Raw genomic sequence first — 21226 nt, forward strand, 5'->3', positions numbered from 1 at the left:
TTGGTTCTCCATGGCAGGGGAGGCGCCAAGGGCCAGCCACAGCATTACAGGTTAAAGGGTCTCACATCCTGGGGCAAGGGGTACCGACTGGCCCCTGTTTAGGAGGAGCCCCAAGAAGTGACAAGGGGAACGAAGGGACACAGACAGGCGATAAAAACAGGGAGCAGAAAGGTGGAAGAAGTGAAGAGGGGCGATCAAGTGGAAGAAGTGAAGAGGGGCTGGCAGGGCCCGAACCAGGCCCAGGTCGTGTGGAGCTTGAGTGTCTCTGGGGGAGGATGCACTGGGGAAGGGGTACGGGCCAAAAGGTATTAGCAGAGAGCGGAAGGTCCTGGAGTTACAAAAGTGGACAAAACAGAACCGACAAGCATTCTGAAGTCCGTGTGAGTAAGAGGAGACAGCAGAGCAACGGCCTGGTTTAGGGGAAGTGCATCAGCCAGTGTCCTGCCTTTCTAGGTGGCTGGGTGGGCAAAGGGAAGGTGTCTGGACGCCGCGCGCTGGGTCGGGGCTGTTACGGAGGAGCACCGGTGCCGCCTGCCCTCCACCTGAGCGGGACCCCAGGACCGCGAGGTCAGGGGGCGGGCCCCGGGCGGCAGCCGGAACCGGAGGGTGCGGGGCGTGCGGGTTCGGCCGACGAAGGCCCGCGTCCCGGCGGCGGAGGTGGCGGTGCGAGGAGGAAGGAGACTGCTAGAACGCTGTTACTCCGGAACCAAAACTCACGGCGCCGGAACCCGGGGAGCCGACGAGTGGGACCCGCCTCCTGGGGCGCCATGTTGGAAGAGGGCAGGTTGGGGCGGAGCAGAGACCGCGTGTTAGGGCTGGCTGACTGCCCCATCTCCAGGCAGAAGTGAAGGCATCTAGAAAACCGAGAAAGACACCGATCTATGCCTGGAGACTGCCAGTAAAACAATTTAAGGCTTAATCCTGCATAGTGTGGTTTCAGAAAAGAGGTTGAAAGACAGGAGGGCAATTCCAGCTTGTCAAGTTGTGTACCTTTTAATATCCGTGGGGCTTGTGCACCAAATCAGGAAGAGCCAGGCAAGACCTTTCTTTAAAAAAAAATTAGCAGGTTTTTCCTGCCCCATCTTCCAAGTAACAGTTCCAAAATACCACTATTTTTCTCCCACGTTAGCAAAGTGTGCATGAATTTTTCAGGGAGGTCCTTTACCCCAACAAGTGACCTACAGTACCAAACAATCCACTGCTCAAAAGCAATAGTAAAGAAACTCAGTGAAGAGCTTAACTGCCTGGGGACAGCTGTATTTCTGGCATCATAATATCTTATTCAACCGTTGCAAAAATATCCCGCCTGTTCCATATATATTCAACTAAATTGCAGTGTTTATGCAGTCAGTGATAGCGGGGCAGTAGCCGTAAACCTTGGTTATCTTTAAATGCCTTGTTACCTCACATTTTAAAGTGCATAATCCTGTTGATCTATGGTGCCTATACAAAAATTGCTTACAAATGACAATGTGTAGGTAGGTCCTTTATGTGTAATTAAATTGTGCTATTATCTCTACCTTTTGGGGCTGATTATGCATAAACGTAATGCGTAGGGGTGGAGAGTGGGGTGTCCACTTTTCCTGGAACTAACAGATATGTGATTAATGTAAGAGGAGGAAAAAATAAATGTTGATCATTTTCAGTATAATACCGAAACTTGTTGCATAATTCCCTCTGCCGGGCTCTTTTCCTGTTGTATTCAAAAGGCCATTGTAGGAGATAAATCAACATCTTTTAGTTATTATTCCTTAAAAGCTTAGGTAGAAATTCATTTAGTCAGATTGCCCAGGTACTGTAGGAACTTTCCCTTCCTACCTGCTCTTCAGTACTGGAAAATACACTATTCACTCATTTGACCACGTACTTCTTAATCTAAAGTTTATTTCTATTATTTGAGAAAATTGACTACAAAACTAGAGATTTTCTATTAACCTATGATTTGTTAAAGTATCTTTTTTTTTTTTAATTCATAGTACCGTAAGGGAAACCAACTCCATTTGCCAAATTTTTTTTTTTTTTTTTTGGTTTTTCGAGACAGGGTTTCTCTGTGTAGCTTTGCGCCTTTCCTGGAACTCGCTTTGGAGACCAGACTGGCCTCCATTTGCCAAATTTGCATGTGTATTCTGAAGCTACACACACACACACACACACACACACACACACATATAATGGCAGACCCACAGCTTTCCCAATATTTACAGAGCAAATACAATCACATTTCAGGTTTCATAGCCTTTATATAACATGAAATCTTAGACTTGATTATTTGAGTGAAGATTTCACAGAAAACTCTTAGCATTCCCAAAGCATCTCTTTATCAAGTAGACTAAGTACCACTGTCTAAATTAAAGGTATATATGTATGTGATCATAAAGCTTTTGTACATAGCATTTTCTTTTTAACAATGGATATAAGTCAATTAGCCACTCAAGTACTGGCTGAGGCAGTTTGGTAGCCATAAAGCTTTGAATGTAGTAAAAGGTCTGTGTTTGTCTTTGTCCTACTTGAAGGGTGTTATTGTTTGGATCTGAAATGTCCTCCATGGTTTCAAGTCTTGGTTGCCAGTCACTGATGCTGCTAAGAGATGGTAGATTCTACTGAGGGGCCCAATGGAGGTAAGTGAGGTCACTGGAGGGATATTGTAAGACATACTGGACCAGGGCCCTTCTCTCTTTCTCTGTGTTTGTTGTCAGCCATGAGGAAAACACCTTTCTTGTGCCTTTTTCTACACATTCCCTGACATGTTGGGCTGCTTAACCACAGGCCTAGAAACTATGTGGCCAACTGACCATGGCCTAAAACCTGTGAACCGGTGAACTTAAGTAAACATATCCTCCTCCTTAGGAGTTGTTTATCATTGAAAACTAACACAAAGAACTTGCTTCTCAATGAATATAATAGAAAGTTTCTTCCTAAATGAACTAATCTGATGAAAGAAACACAAAAATGAATAAAATATATTGGAAGGTGGTAAAAGCTAGAAGAAAAATGAACCAAGAGGGAACATGGAAAACACTACATTCCAGGGTGTTAACTCTAAAGGAGATGACAATTGCCCTGGTGAATCCTGCTACTGGTGACTTTAACTGAACAGAAGGCATTTCTGAAAATTAGGTGTTATGGTGGTTTGAATGAAAATGGCCCCCATAGGTTCATAGGGAGTGGCACTATTAGGAGGTGTGGCCTTGTTGGAGGAAGTGTGTCATTGGGGGTGGGCTTTGGAGTTTCAGAAGCCCAAGTCAGGCCCAGTGTTGCTGTCCCTTCCTTCTGTCTGCCTATCCCAATGTAGAATTTTCAGCTCCTTTCCAGCACCATGTCTGCCTGCATGCTGCCATGCTTCTTGCCATGACAATAATAAATTAAACCTCTGAACCTGTAAACCAGCCCAAATTAAATGTTTTCATTTATGAGTTGCCACAGTCATAGTGTCTCTTCACAATAGACAATAGAAACCCTAATCAAGACAGGTATCTACTGGTTTTAATTTTTTTATGTTAATTGTGATTAAACACACATATCAGATTTACCCTTTTTAAGTATGCAGTTCTGCAGTGTTTAAGCACAGGGTTTAAGTGTTACACAATCAATCTCTAGAACTTTCCGCTTATAAAATTGAAATTCTTTATCCATTAAATGATGACTTCCCATGTCCTCTTCCTTTCAGCAGAGTTAGCGTTCTGGTTTTGAACTTGAACCATTTAAGAAAGCTCGTGCAAGTGGAGTGAGACAATGTTTATCTTTTGTGCCTAGCTTATTTTACTTAGAGTCATGCCTTCAAGGTTCATCTCTGTTGAAACTTTGTACTGAAGTTCCTTATTTGCAGGGCTAAAGATAAGTCTTTTGGATCTGAAATATGTTCATTCATTCATCTATTAATGGAATTTTAGATTGCTTCCACCTTTTGGCTCTTACAAATAATGCTGCTATGACCATGGATGTAAGAACATCTATTCCAGGGCTGGGTGTATAGCTCAGTGGTACAGGGTATGCTTATCACAGATTAGGCTCTGGATTTGATCCCTTTCATCAACAGTAATAAATAATAATTGTCATCATCATAATTATATAATACTATTATTACATAATAGTAATAAACACTAATGTGTTAATATAATGAATCACTTAAGGCATGCTAACTTTATGTATTTTTATTATTCTTTTTTATCAAAAATGATTTTTCTAAATACTCAATATATTCTAATCATGGTTCCCCTCCCCCAACTCCTCCCAGATCATTCCCACTACCAAATTGTTCTTTAGAAAACAAACAGGCAAACAAACCATAATTTAAAAAAAAGAAAAACAACAATAAACACAAAAAACACAGAGAAGTACAACAAAACCCATAAAAACACAAAATCAGAAATCTTAATACACAAACAAAAGACCAGTAGGACAAGAAATCCCCAAACAAATCAATATGAGACAAAAAGTCTACAAAAATAGCATTGAGTTCCTTTTGTGCTGGCCATCTATTGCTGGGCATGGGGCCTGCCCTCATGTGCGGTTCACATACCCAGGGAGACTCCACTGGAGAAAACTGATTTTTCCTTTGCAAGTGGGTATCAATTGGAGTTGGTTCTTGGTTAGAGATAGAAACTCATGTCCACATCCCCCTTCAGCACTAGGACAAGGCTAACTATAAATAGGATATTTATTTAGCATATAGTATTGGAGGTCCAAGGACATAGCACTGACATCATCAGTTTGGCTCTGGGGAGAACCTCACAGCTGACATAATCAAGGGATTATACTTGTGTACCAAGAAGAGACTGCCACTTAAAACCAGAGACCAAAGAGGCCAAGTTCCGCAGTTTCTTCCAGAAGCACAAGCCTAATGACTAGCAGAACTTCTGCAAGCACCCACCTTTTAAAAGTCTCACCACCTCCTGGTATTGCTGCCCTGAGACTAACCTTCAATTCATGAACTTTGGGGTGAGGAAGATATAGACCACAGGAAGGTAGAAACACACCCTATCAATAAGGACTCCAAGTTTGCCTTGTCATTAATAATTATTCCTTTCTATACTTTTATTCTAGTAGCTTCTTGTGGCTGAGGTGATCTGTGGATTTTTTTTTAATAATGTGCATCGGTGTTCTGCCTGCATGTATGTCTGTGTGAGAGGGTCAGATCTTGGAGTTACGGACAGTTGTGAGCTGTCATGTGATTGCTGGGAATTGAATCCAGGTCCTCTGGAAGAGCAGTCAGTGCTCTTACCCACTGAGCCATCTCTTCAGCCCCTATCTTGTGGTTTTGATGTGTGTGTGTGTGTGTGTGTGTGTGTGTGTGTGTGTGTGTGTGTGTGTGTGTTGTGGAATATTTAACTATGTAAAGATATGTTACATTTGTTTATTCTGCATTCATTTAATTACTATGTAAAGATGTGTTGCTGTTTCATCTTGCAGCTGATTAGTCTAATAAAAAACTGAATGGCCAATAGATAGGCAGGAGAGGGATAGGTGGGGCTGGCAGGCAGAGAGAACAAGTAGGAGGAGAAATCTAAGTTCAAAAGAGAAGAAGACAACAAGGAAAAGAGAGAGGATCATACCTATGGCCAGAAGCAGTGAAATTAAAACATACAGGAAGAAAGAAAGGTAAAAAGTCCCAAGGCAAAATGTAGATAAAGATTGTTATAAGAGCTAGCAAAAATGAGGGTAAGCTAAGGCTGAGCATTCATAACTAATATAAAGTCTCCATGTCATAATTTGGGAGCTAGTTGGTGGCCCAAAAAGAAAGAGCTTTCTATGTATGTATGTGTGAGTGAGTGTGTGTGTACATATACATATATATACTTATATATCTCATTATATATATATATATATATATATATAGAGAGAGAGAGAGAGAGAGGGAGAGAGAGAGAGAGAGAGAGAGAGAGAGAGAGAGAGAGAGAGAGAAATTCTAAGTTTTTGTTAAGATTTTTATAGCTTTGACTGTTGTTTTAAGGTAATTTAGTGAGGAAATTTCGTTTTGCTTTTATAAGATCAGAGAGGTTTTCTTTTCTCTCTTATTACCTTAATGTCAATCTGAAATCCTTAACCCAGAATCTGAGCCCTGCCCATCACCATTGCTCCTATCTCTTTCTAAATTATTCTTTCCTAAATTTTTTCTTTTCGTCCTTGCCTCTCCTGAAAATACTTTATTTTCATTGAAGGGCAATAGTTACTTGTCCAGCTAAAACTCTCCAGGTGGTTTCTCATCTTGTGCAGGCAAAAACCAAATCCTTCTCCTTAGCCTATGAAAGTACATATTCTGCCCCTACTCCTTCTGAATGATTTCTCTATTTGATCTTCGCATAGTCCCAGGACCTCCTGCATACTAAGTATGAAGCATACCACTGGGCTTTGTCCTCAGCATCCTCTTCGGAGGGTGTGTGTGTGTGTGTGTGTGTGTGTGTGTGTGTGTGTGTGTGTGTACTGAAGCTCACACACATACACACATGTGGAAGCCAGAAGTCAGCATCAAGTGTCCTTCTCAATTGCTTGCCACCTTCTCAACCTGGAGCTCACCTATTCAGCTAGGCTTCCTGGACAGGGAGCCCAGGGTTCCTCCTGTCTTCACCTCCCTAGAGCGTGAATTACAAGGGACGTGGCTTTTTATGAATGCTCAGATCTGAGCTCAGTGAGACTGAGCCATCTCCAGAGAGCTTACCCATGTCTGAACTCCTGAACCTCATTTCTACTCTTCCTTCTTACGAACACCAGCCTGTGACCCACATGCTTCTTGAACATGCCAGACATCACACCCTGGGGCCTTTGCACTCTCCACTTCCTCTGCTTGGAATCATCTTACCCTTGATATCTACATTACCAACATGGCTTCTTTCACATTCTGTAGTTCTTGTTTTTAGGAGGCTGAGAAATATTTGAGGGCCTGTGAAGGCTTGAGATTGACTTAGAAACATCTTCTGTGCTTCTTCTACCTTATTCAATGAGGTAGGGTCTCTCAAATCAAACCCAAAGGTGGCTGATATGGTTAGTCTTGCTAACTAGCTTGCTCTGGGATCCCTTGTCTCTGCCATCTAAGGCTGGAATTACAGGTGGGCTACCACTCCCGCCCTCCTTAAGCATTTAGGTGAGTACTGGGAATCAGAACTCCAATCCTCAAGCTTATACAGCAAGTGCTTAACCATTGAGTCATCTCTCTACCTCAAACAAGTATTTTCTTTATGTTGATTGCTGTTTGTTTGTTTAAGGAGAATATGAAGAAACATGAAAGAAAAAAATGAACGGAGTCCAAAACTGTGACAGGCAAATATGTTCTTATCTATTTTGATAGGAATGAAAATGAGCATAGGCAAGAATCCCATATAAGCGGGGGGTGGGGGTGGGGGGGATGACAGACAGATACTCACGGGGCAGCAGCATGAGCCAGGCATTGGGAAGCTCTGGTACTCTAAAATGGATGCTTTGTTCATTCAAAATGCACCACATTTCATTTCTGCACAGTGCATTTCCCTTTAGGAAGAATAGGCTAGAATTTCTAGGAAACAAACTCTAACCTGATCTGTTTCATTGTTAGGCACTTCTGTGTAATTTTCTTTATATGTGGAAGTAGTAATGAAACTTACATTTAAGTGGCTTCTCAATTATCACCTAGCAGAATTACCTTGTGCATTGTAGGACATGTAGAAAGTTGTGACCAAGAATGTGGAACTATAATGTGTATGTAAAGCCCTTAGGCAAGTCCTTGAAATAAGTAAATGCTTTGTGTTAGATAAGCTCCTTATTATATAGCAAAGATGCTCAAGCTCAGAAAACTGGAAATTACTCTGCTATCCAACCGGTAATGGCTGAGTAATAATTTAAGTCATGTCCATTAAAATGGAGTTTTTGATATTATATGTATATACATCACCAAACTAAATATCATCATGGGGAATCAGATAGAGGCATGGAGACTTCCAAATCTGTTATCCTACTCAAGAGTTCTTCACCGGCTTCCTAAGAAATTGTTATGTAGCCTCTGAACACCAACAGAAGACTGGCTGCCTTCTGAGAGATGATTGGTTATTTGACAACTCAATCAAAATATTTGTTCTGTTTTAAAAGAGTAAGGCTGAGAGAGATGTAGCTCAGTGGTATCATGCCCTCTTGGCTTGCACAAGTGCCTGGGTCCCATGCTCCGATGATGATGATGGTGGTGATGATGATGATGGTGGTGGTGATGATGAAATGATAATGTAAAATAAAGGAACGGGTCTAGCTGATTCTAGAACTTCTTGTTTCACTTCTGTATATTATCTAAATTTGACTTTACAACAGCAGTTCTCATAGTGTGAGGAAACAGAAGACAACCTTTTGAAATGCTTTAAAAGGACATTGCAACAGGATTCCAATCTCTTATTTTTTGGAAAACATAATTTATTATACCTGACACATGTCAAACTCCGTTGCTGTTCTTATAAGACAGATCCACAGGACTCCCATTAAAGAGTCCTCTTCTTAATGCTATTAAAGGCAGAGGTTCAATCACATATTCATTCACTTACAGCATTCACTCTATAATAGGTGTCTCAAACAAAAATTACCAACACATGGTTCTCAGCCTGTTGTGTGGGAAGCAGTCCTTTTGCAGTCCAACTTCTTTATGTAGACTTAAAACTACTAGATTTTGTTGGCAAGTAAGGCTACTATAACTGATCTTCAGCTTTGTCAGTATTGAGTAATTGTCGGATGACGAATGACTGTCAATTTTCAAATGTCATTTAAAGTTAGTGACACTTTCGGGCTAGAGATTGCTCATCAGTTAAGAGTACAGGCTGCTCTTTCAGAGGATCTAGGTTAAATTTCTGGTACCCACATGAGGCTCACAGTTGTCTGTACCTCCAGTTCCAGGGGATCTGATACCCTCTTTTGGCCTCTGTGGGCACCAGGCAAGCTTGTGGTACAAAGACATATATGTAGGCAAAATACTACATAGAAAATAAAAATAAATAATTTTTAAATTAGTGATACTACTTTGTGTGTGTGTGTGTGTGTTGTTGTTTAAGATTGGATGTGGAACCTCACACATTCAAAGCAAATTCTCTAACATGGAGCTAGCCTAGATTTATATTCAGACTTCCAAATCTTGGCTATTTCATTTTGTAAATTTAGAAGTTCAGAAAAATAAAGTTTGGTATGGCATTGGTGGTATAGTGGTGAGCATAGCTGCTTTCCAAGAAAATAAAATTCTGTTCTTCATCTCTTAGTAGTGGCTGTAATACAATGTGTAAAAAAGGCTTTCAAGATAATCTACTCTCATAAATTATTTTCATCCAATTGTTAAGCAGCTAACATTTTAAAAATAGAAATGATCACTCTTATAAATGTGATTTTGCACTTTTGTATGCTTAGGAAGTATTCATTATTTTGTATGTTTTTATTCTTTAAGGTTTTGGTAGACACTTTTTAGGTGGGGTTTAAATTATGTACTAATATGGAAATAAAGTAAAATGAATCACTTTGTGGTTAGCCAATTTGGCATTCTGTTCCCAAGCAGATTGTTACACAAAATTACTGATATGTTCTAGCAGAAGCAGTAAAGGTTATGTCAAGTAGCTGCTAAAACCCATACTGCATGTGTTAATGATGTCACCTTAACATGCCAGCTTCCCGGGCTGCATAATTGTTTCTGCCAACCCATAAATTTTTGAGTAACAACAAAATTATTGTGATTTTTCTTACTAAATAATTCATACATTACAAAGCATGTATGTAACAAGGCCCATGAATCACCAAAGCACATAATGATCATATATCTAATGACATATCTCTTTTCATAAGATGAATCCAAATAGATTTATGTATTTAGGTTAACTAAAAAGTACTGAGTTTATAAGGTTCATAATTCTATCACCCAGAACAGCGAGAAACTCCAAACCTTCTTTTACGAAGTCCAGTCCCTGTGATTCCCTTTGCAAAACGGCAAGCTTTTGTTTGTTGGAACCCTATAGCATAAACTACTTTTCATGAAGTTTTACAGCTTTTAAATTGATACTATAAATATCTCTGAAGATAAATTAATGATATAATGGAATAGTACAATGTTCATAGCTGTATTTAAGGGGACAGGAATGCAAAAAAAAAACAGCTTCGCGAGATCTCCATGGAACCTTGAGCCAGGCCGACCCGCTAGTCCTCGTCCAGCAATGAGGACCTAATGCAGGATGTTCCATCTGCTGCCACTTCACACACTTCATGTGGATCTTGTCTTAAATACTCTACAGCAAAATAGATCTTATTTTAATGCTACTAAAAAAATGGTCCCAGGTGAGATTTTATCTACTTAATTAAAAACTAAATGTCCTAGCTAAAGTTTTGAAGATTCAAAGTCTGCAATATACAAAATATTAAGTTAACCACAATTTAATTTTAAAATCTCAATGTATTTATTGACAATTTCATACAAATGTACACTGTATCTTGATTATATCTCTCTACTTTCTCCTTCCTCTCCCCCTCAGTCCTCCCAACATGTCCCTTCCACCTTCACATCCTATTTTATGTTTTGTTTATAACTTACTGAGTCTAAGTGCTCCCTACATGAACATGCTCCCTACAGGACCATCTCCTGGAGCATGGGCAACCTACCAGGAGCCATACTATGGAAGAAAACAAGACTCTCCTTTTCCCAACAGCCATCAATTATCCATAGCTCCTCAGCTAGGGCTGGTGGGGTCTTGTGAGCTCCTCTCCATTCCATGCTGAAATAGTTTTGCTTGGATGAATAATTCTAACACAGTATCTATGCTCACTTGCCCTAAATATTTGCATCCATTTTACATTCCCACTTGTGATGTCCCTACATCCTGACGTTTTGTGAGATCACACCTTATTATTATTATTATTATTTTTGAGACAGGGTTTCTCTGTGTAGCTTTGCGCCTCTCCTGGAACTCACTTGGTAGCCCAGGCTGGCCTCGAACTCACAGAGATCTGCCTGCCTCTGCCTCCCGAGTGCTGGGATTAAAGGCGTGCGCCACCACCGCCTGGCTGAGATCACACCTTATTAAAAACAACCCAGGAGTAGAGAGATGGCTCAGCAGTCAAGAGGAGATACTTCTCCTCTAGAGGACCTGATTGGGTTCCCAGCACCCACCTTAGAGGGCTCATAACTTCCTGTAACTCCAGCAGAGTGGGCAGGACTCTCTTCTGGTTTTTGAGGGCATCTGCACACTGTAGCCTAGAGACACATATGCAGGAAATAAAAAAAAAATGTTTGTTTTCTTCTAATTGTATTCATATTCTCAATTAGCAGAGAAGATCTCTAAGCAGTAGCTGAATGGCCAAGGGTTAGTAGAAACTATCTTAGCCACAGTTTTATTAGAAGAAAAAAAAGGAACGTCTGACCTCCAATTTACATTAGAACAATAACTTGTAGATTGTGGACACTGCCAGTGACACTTCGTACTGTTAAAAGAAAGCTCGTGTGAATTTGTCAAGCACATAAAATAGTATGAAAGTAAAATATAGTAATTAAGATTTGTGTTCTATTGATTGTGTAGCTTAAGTAATTTTTCATTACTAACATAAGATTTAATAAGTATAAGTAGTTAAAGATTCTGACTTGGCACTAGTCATTAGCATGTAATTGAACTAGTGAAAAAGATCAGTTAAAGCTGTGTTGATTACTACCTTATCTTTGAAAGGCAATTAAAGGCCTCAATCATTGCAACAAGATTTGATTGTGCAGCCTTTATTGGACATTGATCTTTCAGCAAAGTGCAGTTACATTTTCCATTAATTTACAGTAACATAGTTTAACTCTGATACCCTAGACTGTTGACCCAGGTGAGATGTAATGCTAAGTACTTGTTTAGGTTGAGATGCTCCCAAACGTCATTACCTCATTACTGTCTCAATGCCGTGTGCTGAATATAGGAGATACCTGAGCTGCTGGCATTAGATAAGGTTTCTGTTATCTGCATTAACTTTCAAGTGAAGTGAAATGAAGATCCTTGTCTTTGATGTCATCCCACACACTTAGACATCATTACTCTTTAATAGATATAAAAGACATTTTATAAAGAATTTAAAAATATGGCTGTGTCTGTGGTTCTGGATGAACATGAATATAAATGACATAAAATAAAATGTTCTTACAATACATAGGGCTTTAAATTTTTTAAATTTTTATTGCTGATGTGTGTGTATGTGGCACATATGTGGAGGTCAGAGGACAGCTTTATGGAACTAGTTTTCTCCTTCCACCTTTATGTGGGTTCTTGGGACTGAACTCAGGTCACCAGGCTTACATGGCAAGTGTCTTTATCTATTGAACCATCTCACTAGCCCTCCATATGGCTTTTTAATAATTAAAAAGTATTTACTGGTGTCAACAATGAGCAAAACTTTTAGTAGGCAAATACATGTGACAAAAATAACTATTTGTAGAACATGGTGCATGAGGACATCAGCACTGGGAAAGTAGGGACTTTTATAATTTTCATTTTACCTGTCTAAGTGTCTTGTGCAGTGCCCATGGAGGCCAGAATAGGGTGTCTGATCTCCTGGACCTGGAGTTGCTGATGATTGTTAGCCCTCATGTGAACACTGGGAATCAAACCTGGGTCCTCTGGAAGACCATTAAGTGCTCTTAACCCCCAAGACATCCCTCCAGCCCAGAGTTGTTTGTTTTTGTTTTGTTTTGTTTTGAATATCAGCAACCACTTTCATACTCCCAGATATGTTGATGTCTCTTAAAGCATTCACAACTTACAGAAGAACTAAGAATTTTTCCTATAAATTTCCTCTAGTACTTCATAATTGTTACCTGTGGAAATGAGAAGAGAGTAAGTTGTACTTCTCTAAAATGAACATCTTCTCTAAAAGTTATGCCTTGATTATTTTGTCTTTATTGTTGCTGTATTGTCTGTCTGTCTGTCTATCCAACTATCTATCTATTTATCATCTATCATCTACTATCTATCTAGTTTGTAGTATCTGGTGAAATGCCTCCACAGTTAAGAATGCTTATTGCTCTTTCAGAGGACCTGAATTTGGTTCCTGGAACCCATTTAGCTGAATCACAACCACCTGTAACTCCAGCTTCAGAGGTTTGACACCTTTTTCTGACCTCTGTGGGAACCTGAACACGTCATACACAGAGAGAGAGAGAGAGAGAGAGAGAGAGAGAGAGAGAGAGAGAGAGAGAGAGAGAGAGAGAGAGAGAGAGAGAGAGAGTTTTATCTATATCTATATATACACACACAAAACTTTTATATATATACATATATATATATATATATACTACGTATATCTGTAGAGACAGAGATAGAGGCAGAGAATGTTGGCATATTCACCCCATCCCTTTCCCCCTTCCACCCCCATCCCTTTCCCCCTTCCATCCCCCTTTTGAGTCCCTTCTCCCATTAATCCCCTTTAATGCCCTAGACAATTTCACTTCATTTATACTTATATGGTTCATGTTACTATATAAAGTCTAGAAACCACAAATGAGAGAATATATTTGTCTGCGAATGGCTTCAGTTAATGATCATCCAGTTGATCCCATGTTCCTGAAAAATGACACAATTCCATTCTTTGTCACAAGACTGGATACTGTTAAATATAAACTGCATTAAGGAACTCCAAGTAGAAAGTCTTGGTCAATGGTTTCATAAACTAAGAAGGACAGGGTCCTTGCTGCCTTAGTTAGGTTAGTGGGTGTGGGCAAACATGCACTCACAGCCTTCAGTCTCTCTCTTCCCGTCTCACCTTACTTTTGAAATCCTTCTGTTAATGAAACCCTTTATAAATAAAAGGAACAGGAAAATATGTGCTAAAAAAGACTTTTTACTGGGACAAAAGTAGAACGTGTGCTAAAAAGCATAATCATGGTATATCTTTAAAAAAACTTTTTTTTTTACAAAAACAAATTGTGTGTGTGTGTGTGTGTGTGTGTGTGTGTCACTCTGTGTTGCACATGTGTGTGCATGTGCAGAGAGAGGGCAACTACATGGAGTTGACTCTGTCCTTTTATCCATATGTGCTTTCCTGGAATCAAACTCAGGTTGCCAGGCTTGCATGGTAAGTCTTTTACCTGATGAGACATCTTGCCAGAGTCATGACACATCTCGAGGTGGAAAGGTCCCTTGCTCTTCTCCGCTTACAGGTGGAAAAAAAATGAGACACAAACTAGTAGACATTAGCCTTAAGGCAAAAAGACAACACTGAAGCCTGAAATAGACTCAATCTCCTGGCTTCTTAGATTTACACTCTATCCCTTCTGGGCTACAATGTTTTTCTGCAATAGGCAACATTCAAGAAAAAGGAAGGAAGGGAGGGAGAGATGAAGGGAGGGAGGGAGAGAAGAAGGAAAGAAGGAAGTAAAAATCTTTGCTGTTTCTTGGGAAGCAAGTTTCATAACAAAAGATTCATTACAAGGTTTAATAAATCCAATGAATTATATTTTATTTTTTGAGCTCTGTCCCTAGCCATCACTGGTTCATCCTTCACCGTGATCAACTTCACATGAGCAAGAGGTCTATTGATTCTCATGTAATACAAGAAAATATTACATTTGCTTAATTGTTACACAGCAAACACACCAGACAAGAAATCAAGACTCTATTTAATGCTGCAGCAGCAGAGAATTACAGAGATCAATAGGGTAGTTTGTCAAAGATGTTCTCCTAGGAGACTTACCTATCACCATACGGACAAGAAGTCACACTGACTACAGCTATCGAAAAACAGGTAAGCAGAGTCAGCAGTACAGATTATCAGAAATCAAACAGGCCAGTGTGAAAAGGGGTACAACTGGACTGAAAAGCTGTATTTACGGTCTGGTAATTAAAAACTATTTTATCAACCTTGTATTGAGACCAAACCTTTACAGCATGTATTGACATGATCAGCAGCAGCGAACGAGCAGTATTTGACTTAAAATTTATGAGCTATAGTTATTTAACTTTGTCCTTACAGAAGTAATCAGTTTTAGTCTTCTTTGCAAAATGCTAATCTTCATTTTTATTATTAATGAAGCTTAATGTAACACCATCTTCTTTGGGCAAGCCATTCATTTAACTAGTGTCAAGCATATTTTTCTGGACTAAATATATTGGCATAAGTACTTCTTTGATTAAAGTGTTACTTAGAATTGTTTAGACAAGTGAACAATACATATATTAGTACAGACCCCTATCTGTAGCCCATTTAAAATGACTTCATTTGAGAGGCCCGTTTGCATGATTTCGTTATTGTGATGGTTTCACTCTGAAGTTCACTCTCTATTAACTTGCCAGAAATAACATCCAAATGTTGGTTAGATGAAACTGTGTAAAATGTTTTCCTACAAAAATGTGTAAACACTGCAGTACCAGCAACACATTAACATAAAACGCTATATAATGTATGTTTGTAATTATGAAGTGATCATAAATCTTAAACACCCATTGGTTTAGAAATTAAATAGTCCTACTTAGTTCTCCCTAAATTACTCCAAATTTCAGAAATTTACCATTCATCTGGGTATTTTGTGACTATCTCCAAGGATAAATTTTTTTAATGACTTTGCTTTCAACAACACAATTAGCTTAATAAAATTCTAATGCAAAAGTGGTATCAGGTTTTTAAAATTTCAGCTCACTCCCCATGGTCAGCAAATCTGTGGATATGTGCCATCTCAGTTCACTGCTTTTATAAACAGCTGGCAAACTCATTCTTTCTGGGTCTTTCTAGACCTTAACTTCCTTATAGGTTTGTAGCATGTTACTTTTTAACTTATTAATAATGGGTATTCATTTCATTCACCTTGTTGCACTTACATTGACAAGAGCTGTAACTACATTAAATACTATGGCATTGCATTCTTTTTGATGTTGTTAGGGTCTCATGTTGCCCAGGCTGATGCTGGAGATGCCCTGCAGATATGAGTGTATCTGAACTCCTAATCTTCTTGCCTCTACTTCCCCAGTGCAGGATCACAGGTGTACACCTGCGTTTTATTCCTACCTCTTAGTCCAGATAAATAGTATGAGAGCTTTAAAAACAAACAAACAAAAACACTTCCATGCAAAATCTTAACAGCTGAATGCTTCAGTTTTCAGTTGCAATCAGATTCTCGTCTATTTTGAACTTGTCGATGATATCATATCATCTCCACTAAGTATCCAACATCATTTCCTTTTCCCCCACATTATATTTCCCCCGTTTCCACCATGATTTCCCCTTTTTGTAGAGATAACTATGTTTTTTTTCTTCAGAGTTAATTTAAATTGTTAATAATCAGCTATAGAATCTATGTTCATGAACTCATTTTTTTTTTAAATCTGTAGTTCAATTTAACCTAGTTCTAGGGAAACAGGAGTGAAGCCACATGTGTTGGTAGTTCCCATTAACTAAACAGTACACAATATATAATAATGTAAAGAGTTCCCCTCTAGAGGGTAGTGATTCATCTTAAAAAAAAAAAAAAAGAAAAAAAAAACACTACACACCAAAGAAAGACAAAGGTGTTTGCCAGCATTTTATTTTAAAAGATCAAAAATAAATATTGCACACGCACACACACATACAAGGGAACAAATTCATTGATATTTGTATTTTCCAACGCATACTTTCAATACATGGCACCTTCATCTTCTTTATTTAGAAAATAGATCGTTATTGGTCCGTAACTGGTATGAACAGTCTCTGTGACTCTGGCAAATAACCAGGAGCCAAGTCCATATAATAAAGTTGGAATACCTAGAAAACAAATGAATATGTTACGTAAGAATATCAGTGCTTATTAATCATGTACTAACATGTCATGTTACTGATCGTGTAAACAGTCTTCAGCAATGTTAACATAAAGCTATAGAAACCGAAATATTATGACCAGATGCTCACTATGATTACTGAAGAGCTGGACTTTATCTCTTTGTGGAACACAGTGGCAATTATGTGAGCCTAGATTTTTTAAAAACATAGATGAGATTGATGTAAACTTTAATGCAGAGCACTTGCTTAATTCATTATCATCAATTAATTGTGAAGTAATTTTATAAGAATATCCATTAATTTGGTTGTAAATGTCCCTGATTATTTGCTTTAAGCTAAAATTACTAGGTTCACTTTGTTGTTCTTTAAGTTAGATAGGAACACTGATGGATAAAGAAATTTTTGTTCAAATTAGAAACTGGGTCAAATAACTGTCTTCAGAATCTAACTTTTAAGAAGATTTTAGTGTATCAGTATAACAAAGAACACTCTCACTAGTAATTTTGTAATTGATTTGAAAACAATCTTGTTTCAGCTTATCTGCATGGACTCCACAAAGTCTCTCTCTCTTTGAAGACTGCCATTAATAAGGTTTTCCTGTTTTATTTGAGATTAACTGCTGCATGTTATATATCAAACTAAATGCATACCATCCAGAAATATGGATTCATATGCATATGATGCTAGTTGGATGCAAAACAGACTTCCATAATTCTTAACTTTTAAGGCACTTATTTAAAATCAATGACTATTAACATATTTAAAAACACTCTGCATATATGTGTGTATGTGTGTGTGTGTGTGTGTGTGTGTGTGTGTGTGTGTGTGTGTGTGTATAAAACTACAGGCACACAGATCAAAAACAAATATTGTAGGCCCTGCACAAATATTAATTTTATTGCTTCCATGTGGGAAATGGGCAGAAAGAGGCAATTCAAAAAGATAACTGCTCATTTGGAAAATCTCTTTCTAGTTAATAGAGAAAACAACACATATTCAAGACTGATCCTACTGCTGATTTTTCTTCGTTTCCTCCAGGAATATCCTCACTGTGATATGCTCCCGTCGAATCTCTGTGTTTGAGTACTCTGTGATGCCAGAGCTAATGGAGGAGGCTTCAGCAGCTGGTAATGAGATGGTGGGGTGGGGCGCCTGATGCCTCCTGTTCAGGTACTTTTCTAATTTTAGGAGCATACTGGGTTGCAGCTTGTAATTTATTACCACAGAATTGCCTGGAACGCCTATGGAACTTTCTATACTACACTGCTGTCTTTGCCCTGGTCATGCCCCAAAGAATCTCAAATATCTCAAGGGACTGCCACAAAAATAAATCCTCAAAAACTACAATAATAAAGCTATTTGCAAATCATTCATCCAAAAAGAAAAAGGAAAAAAGAGAAAGCAGATTAAGTGGTGTGTGGAGGGAAGGCAGACAGACAAGAGAAGAATGTGACAGGGAGGCGTATGTAAGAAAGGAGTGTGGGGGACAGGTGGAAATAACAGTAAAAAAGGAATTCCAATACGACGACACCACCACTCCAAAACCTGAAACTCATGGGATGAGGAATTTCAAAGGCCTCAGAAGCAATTACTAGTTTTCTCTATAGACTGAGAGTAAGACAGACACAATGTGCATTTTAAATCAACACTAAGGGTTGAGTGTAAGGAACAGTAGTGACCCTTAGAGTTATTTTTTATGGTATTTATCACAGCTTTCAGATAAATATTCTTTTAAAATTTATACTTTTGAAAACAAATCATGTAAATAAATGCCCCCTAATAAAATAAAGAACTGATTAATGATTACTAGTTTAATAATAAGCGCACGAAGGAAACATTATCAGTCATGCTTACTGACAGGGGTCAGAGTTGATAAGGGAGTCAGAAATTCTCTGTTGGAATGAATGAGTTTTTTTGTTTTTTTTTCCCCACCCTAGAATGCAAGAATAATGCATTATTAAGAAAGATTTGTTGCCTCTGTATTTCACAGATTAAAAATATTTAGTTTGTATGCTTCCAAATAAAAATCTTTAAGATTCTATGAAATGAAAAATTCAGACTACCAGAGACAGAGAACATCAAAATGAACTTGAGAAACAGTTCTTTGCATAATCATTCATTTTGAGTTAACTGAACAGTAGGTAAACAACTGTCGAATTAAGGACTTAAAACAATTGGAACTTTGTAGTAAGGCTTCTATTACCCATTTATTCCAACTGTAAGTTGCTTTTCTTAAATCTTAATTTATTTCCCAGCAGGATACTTTTAGACTGATAAACCATCAGTAAAATGTCAGTTCCATTGAAGGGAGGGTGGAGAAGAAAGGCTAAAAATGAGTAAACAGAAATCCTTATTATTTACAAAACAGAAAATGAATTATTCTGTTTACTACCTATTTAGAAGGGAGGACGAGGAATAAAATCCTTTGTATTCTTATTACTGACCAAGGACTTCATGATCCAGAGGGGCAAACTGGATCCTGTTACTTAATTCATATTTTCCTTAGTTTAGATAAAAAAAAAACATAATAAACATTACTAAATTGGTAAAAAGCCCAGAAAAATATTTCAGAGAAAGACAATTTGTATTAAAGCACACAGGAACACTTTCTCTCTTTGCTGTACTTAAAACTCTTCTTCCTATTTAAGTTGCAGTTTTTAGAATTTCTAGAAGCCCACAGACTATTAAATTGCTCTTCCACACTAAAAAGCAAACAAAAATCACCCCTACATCTGTTGTTTTTTAAAAAGATTTTACTTTTCTATGTGGGAATGTAAATATTTTTTTTCTTTTGATGTCTTAATGACCTACACCTAAAAGAGAGCCCTTAATCATGACAGTTATCTTAAAGGAAATGTTAATTTTAAATTGTGACATTTTAAATAAAGGATTCAGTCTATTCAGTTTACCTATCACTTGGCCTTACAGTTTTCCTATCTGTCACTCTATGTTTGGAAAAGAATGATTCCTACTGACTCTGAAAATGCTAAAAATAAACTTATTTTCACAACTAGTTAGCACTCCAGCTTTTCCACATACTTTCAGCCTCAAGTTTCTAAATCATCACATATCAACTTCATACCAACCTTAGTTAGTGGGCATGCTCTGTATAATCCATCAGCCAAGTAATGAGACATTTTAAAAGGATTAAATACATTGCTGTATAATCTCCTTCCTGGATTAAGCCTAGGGCAGTGCCAGTGAGACAAAAGTTCAAAAATCCCTTAAGTGTGATATGAGTTATAAGCAGGAATGACTATGCCTTATTCAATTTAATAAACTATTGGATTATCTGTAACACTAGTACAGTTGCACAGAGTTTAATGTAATTTTGGATTAAAAAAATTGGGGTTATACTGATTCAGCTTCCTTGTGCAGCGTTTGAGTGACTGAAATCTGTATCTAATTTTTTTAGTAGCTATTAATAGGTCCAAAACATCTTGAGGACTTGTATTTTTTCCGTCCTCTATAAAATTCTATCACCTCTACGATCCATGACCTGCTGATAAACCGAAAAGAACATAAACATCTAGCGGGAGGAGATAGTCAGAATTAGATCTTCAGGAACTAAACAGGCAGCCTCTTTCAAGTATCTTTCAAGTTCTAGCACCTGAGAAAATTATGACTGGAGAAAACCTACTGCTCTTAGCGAAACACACTTGGAGAGATTTCACAAAAAGAGGACAAAGAAACTTTAGAAGTCCGTCCAGTTTTTGTCCTCCAAAGGCTCCCAGTGATGAGCGCGGGAATGTCTCCTGCCAAGCAACTTGAGAGCCACTGTCCAAGCGGGGGCGTTTCCTGACTCGCTCCTCGCTGCCCAAGGCAGGGTGGGTCCTCCTGCCTGGACAGTGGCAGGGCACGACCTCAAGGGAGACGCAGGCAGCCCGCTGGGGCTGAGCGGCGTGCTAGTGGGCCAGGAGCCGCCCCGCCAAGGCCGGAGGCGTCCCTGGGTCAGGCGCGGGCGCCGCCACTCACCCAGGTTGATGACCTTGAGCGCCGTGAAGAAGCGGTCCTGCGGGGCCAGGTCCTGCCACGGCGCCTTGGAGCAGTGGTACTTGATGAAGGGGAAGCAGCCGGTGCGCAGGACATGGTAGTTGGCGCCCGGCACGGGCCAGTTGAAGTGCGACAGGCCGAACTGGTCGTTGTGGACCGCGCTGTAGGGCACGCAGAAGGAGGTCCAGTGCGGCAGGCGCCGCTGCAGCAGGTGCCGCGTCAGCACCTCCGAGGCGCGGGGCTTCGGGCGGGAGGCGGCGCCCAAGGCCCAGGGCCTGGCCAGCAGCAGCCGCAGCGCGGCCTCGTGGGCCCTCCGCAGGGCCTCCATGGCCGGGGCGCGCCCAAGAGCAGGCCCCGGGCCCCTGGGGGCGCGCCTCTGGGGGCGGGGCCGCCCGGAGTGCGTGCGCATGCGCGCTCCTCTTCTCCCCCCCCCCCCCCCCCCCGGCATGGGCTGGGAACGCCCAGCGGGCGGCGCGCGGGTGAGAGCGCCCTGGGTGGTCTGGGGTGTGGCGCGTGCGCAAAGCGGCCCGTGGCCCCTGGC

The 21226-nt window shown here is 39.6% G+C and overlaps 2 protein-coding genes across 3 annotated transcripts in view; both read right to left on the reverse strand.

Moving 5' to 3' along the window:
* The window catches only part of Map2k5 (mitogen-activated protein kinase kinase 5), a 256460-nt gene extending 235678 nt beyond the window's left edge, over window positions 1–20782 (reverse strand). For both annotated transcript variants that reach the window (XM_052763441.1, XM_052763433.1), the window contains exons 1-2: window positions 20668–20782; window positions 1–854 (exon numbers count right to left, since the gene is read on the reverse strand). The exon at window positions 1–854 is cut by the window's left edge and continues 90 nt beyond it. In XM_052763441.1, coding sequence (XP_052619401.1) covers window positions 1–45 — 45 coding nt within the window. In that variant the 5' untranslated portion in view covers window positions 46–854; window positions 20668–20782. The remainder of the gene's footprint in view (window positions 855–20667) is intronic.
* On the reverse strand, window positions 16444–21089 carry CUNH15orf61 (chromosome unknown C15orf61 homolog). The gene is made up of 2 exons (XM_052763462.1): window positions 20668–21089; window positions 16444–16677 (listed from the first exon to the last, which is right to left on the reverse strand). The coding sequence occupies exons 1-2, from the start codon at window positions 21011–21013 to the stop codon at window positions 16550–16552; spliced, it is 474 nt and encodes a 157-aa protein (XP_052619422.1). The 5' UTR covers window positions 21014–21089; the 3' UTR covers window positions 16444–16549.
* Window positions 21090–21226: the final 137 nt, after the last annotated feature.

Source organism: Peromyscus californicus, unplaced genomic scaffold, assembly GCF_007827085.1.
Source record: "Peromyscus californicus insignis strain IS unplaced genomic scaffold, ASM782708v3 Scaffold_11__1_contigs__length_118956290, whole genome shotgun sequence".
Classification (NCBI taxonomy): Eukaryota; Metazoa; Chordata; class Mammalia; order Rodentia; family Cricetidae; genus Peromyscus; species Peromyscus californicus.

What these genes read in the sequence shown, in the direction of transcription:
- CUNH15orf61 (XM_052763462.1), bottom strand. Translation starts at nt 21,013, where the DNA reads ATGGAGGCCCTGCGGAGGGCCCACGAGGCCGCGCTGCGGCTGCTGCTG. An exon ending in GCTCAAGGTCATCAACCTGG is followed by an intron (nt 16,678 to 20,667) that starts GTGAGTGGCGGC and finishes TTTGTTTTCTAG; the next exon opens with GTATTCCAACTTTATTATAT.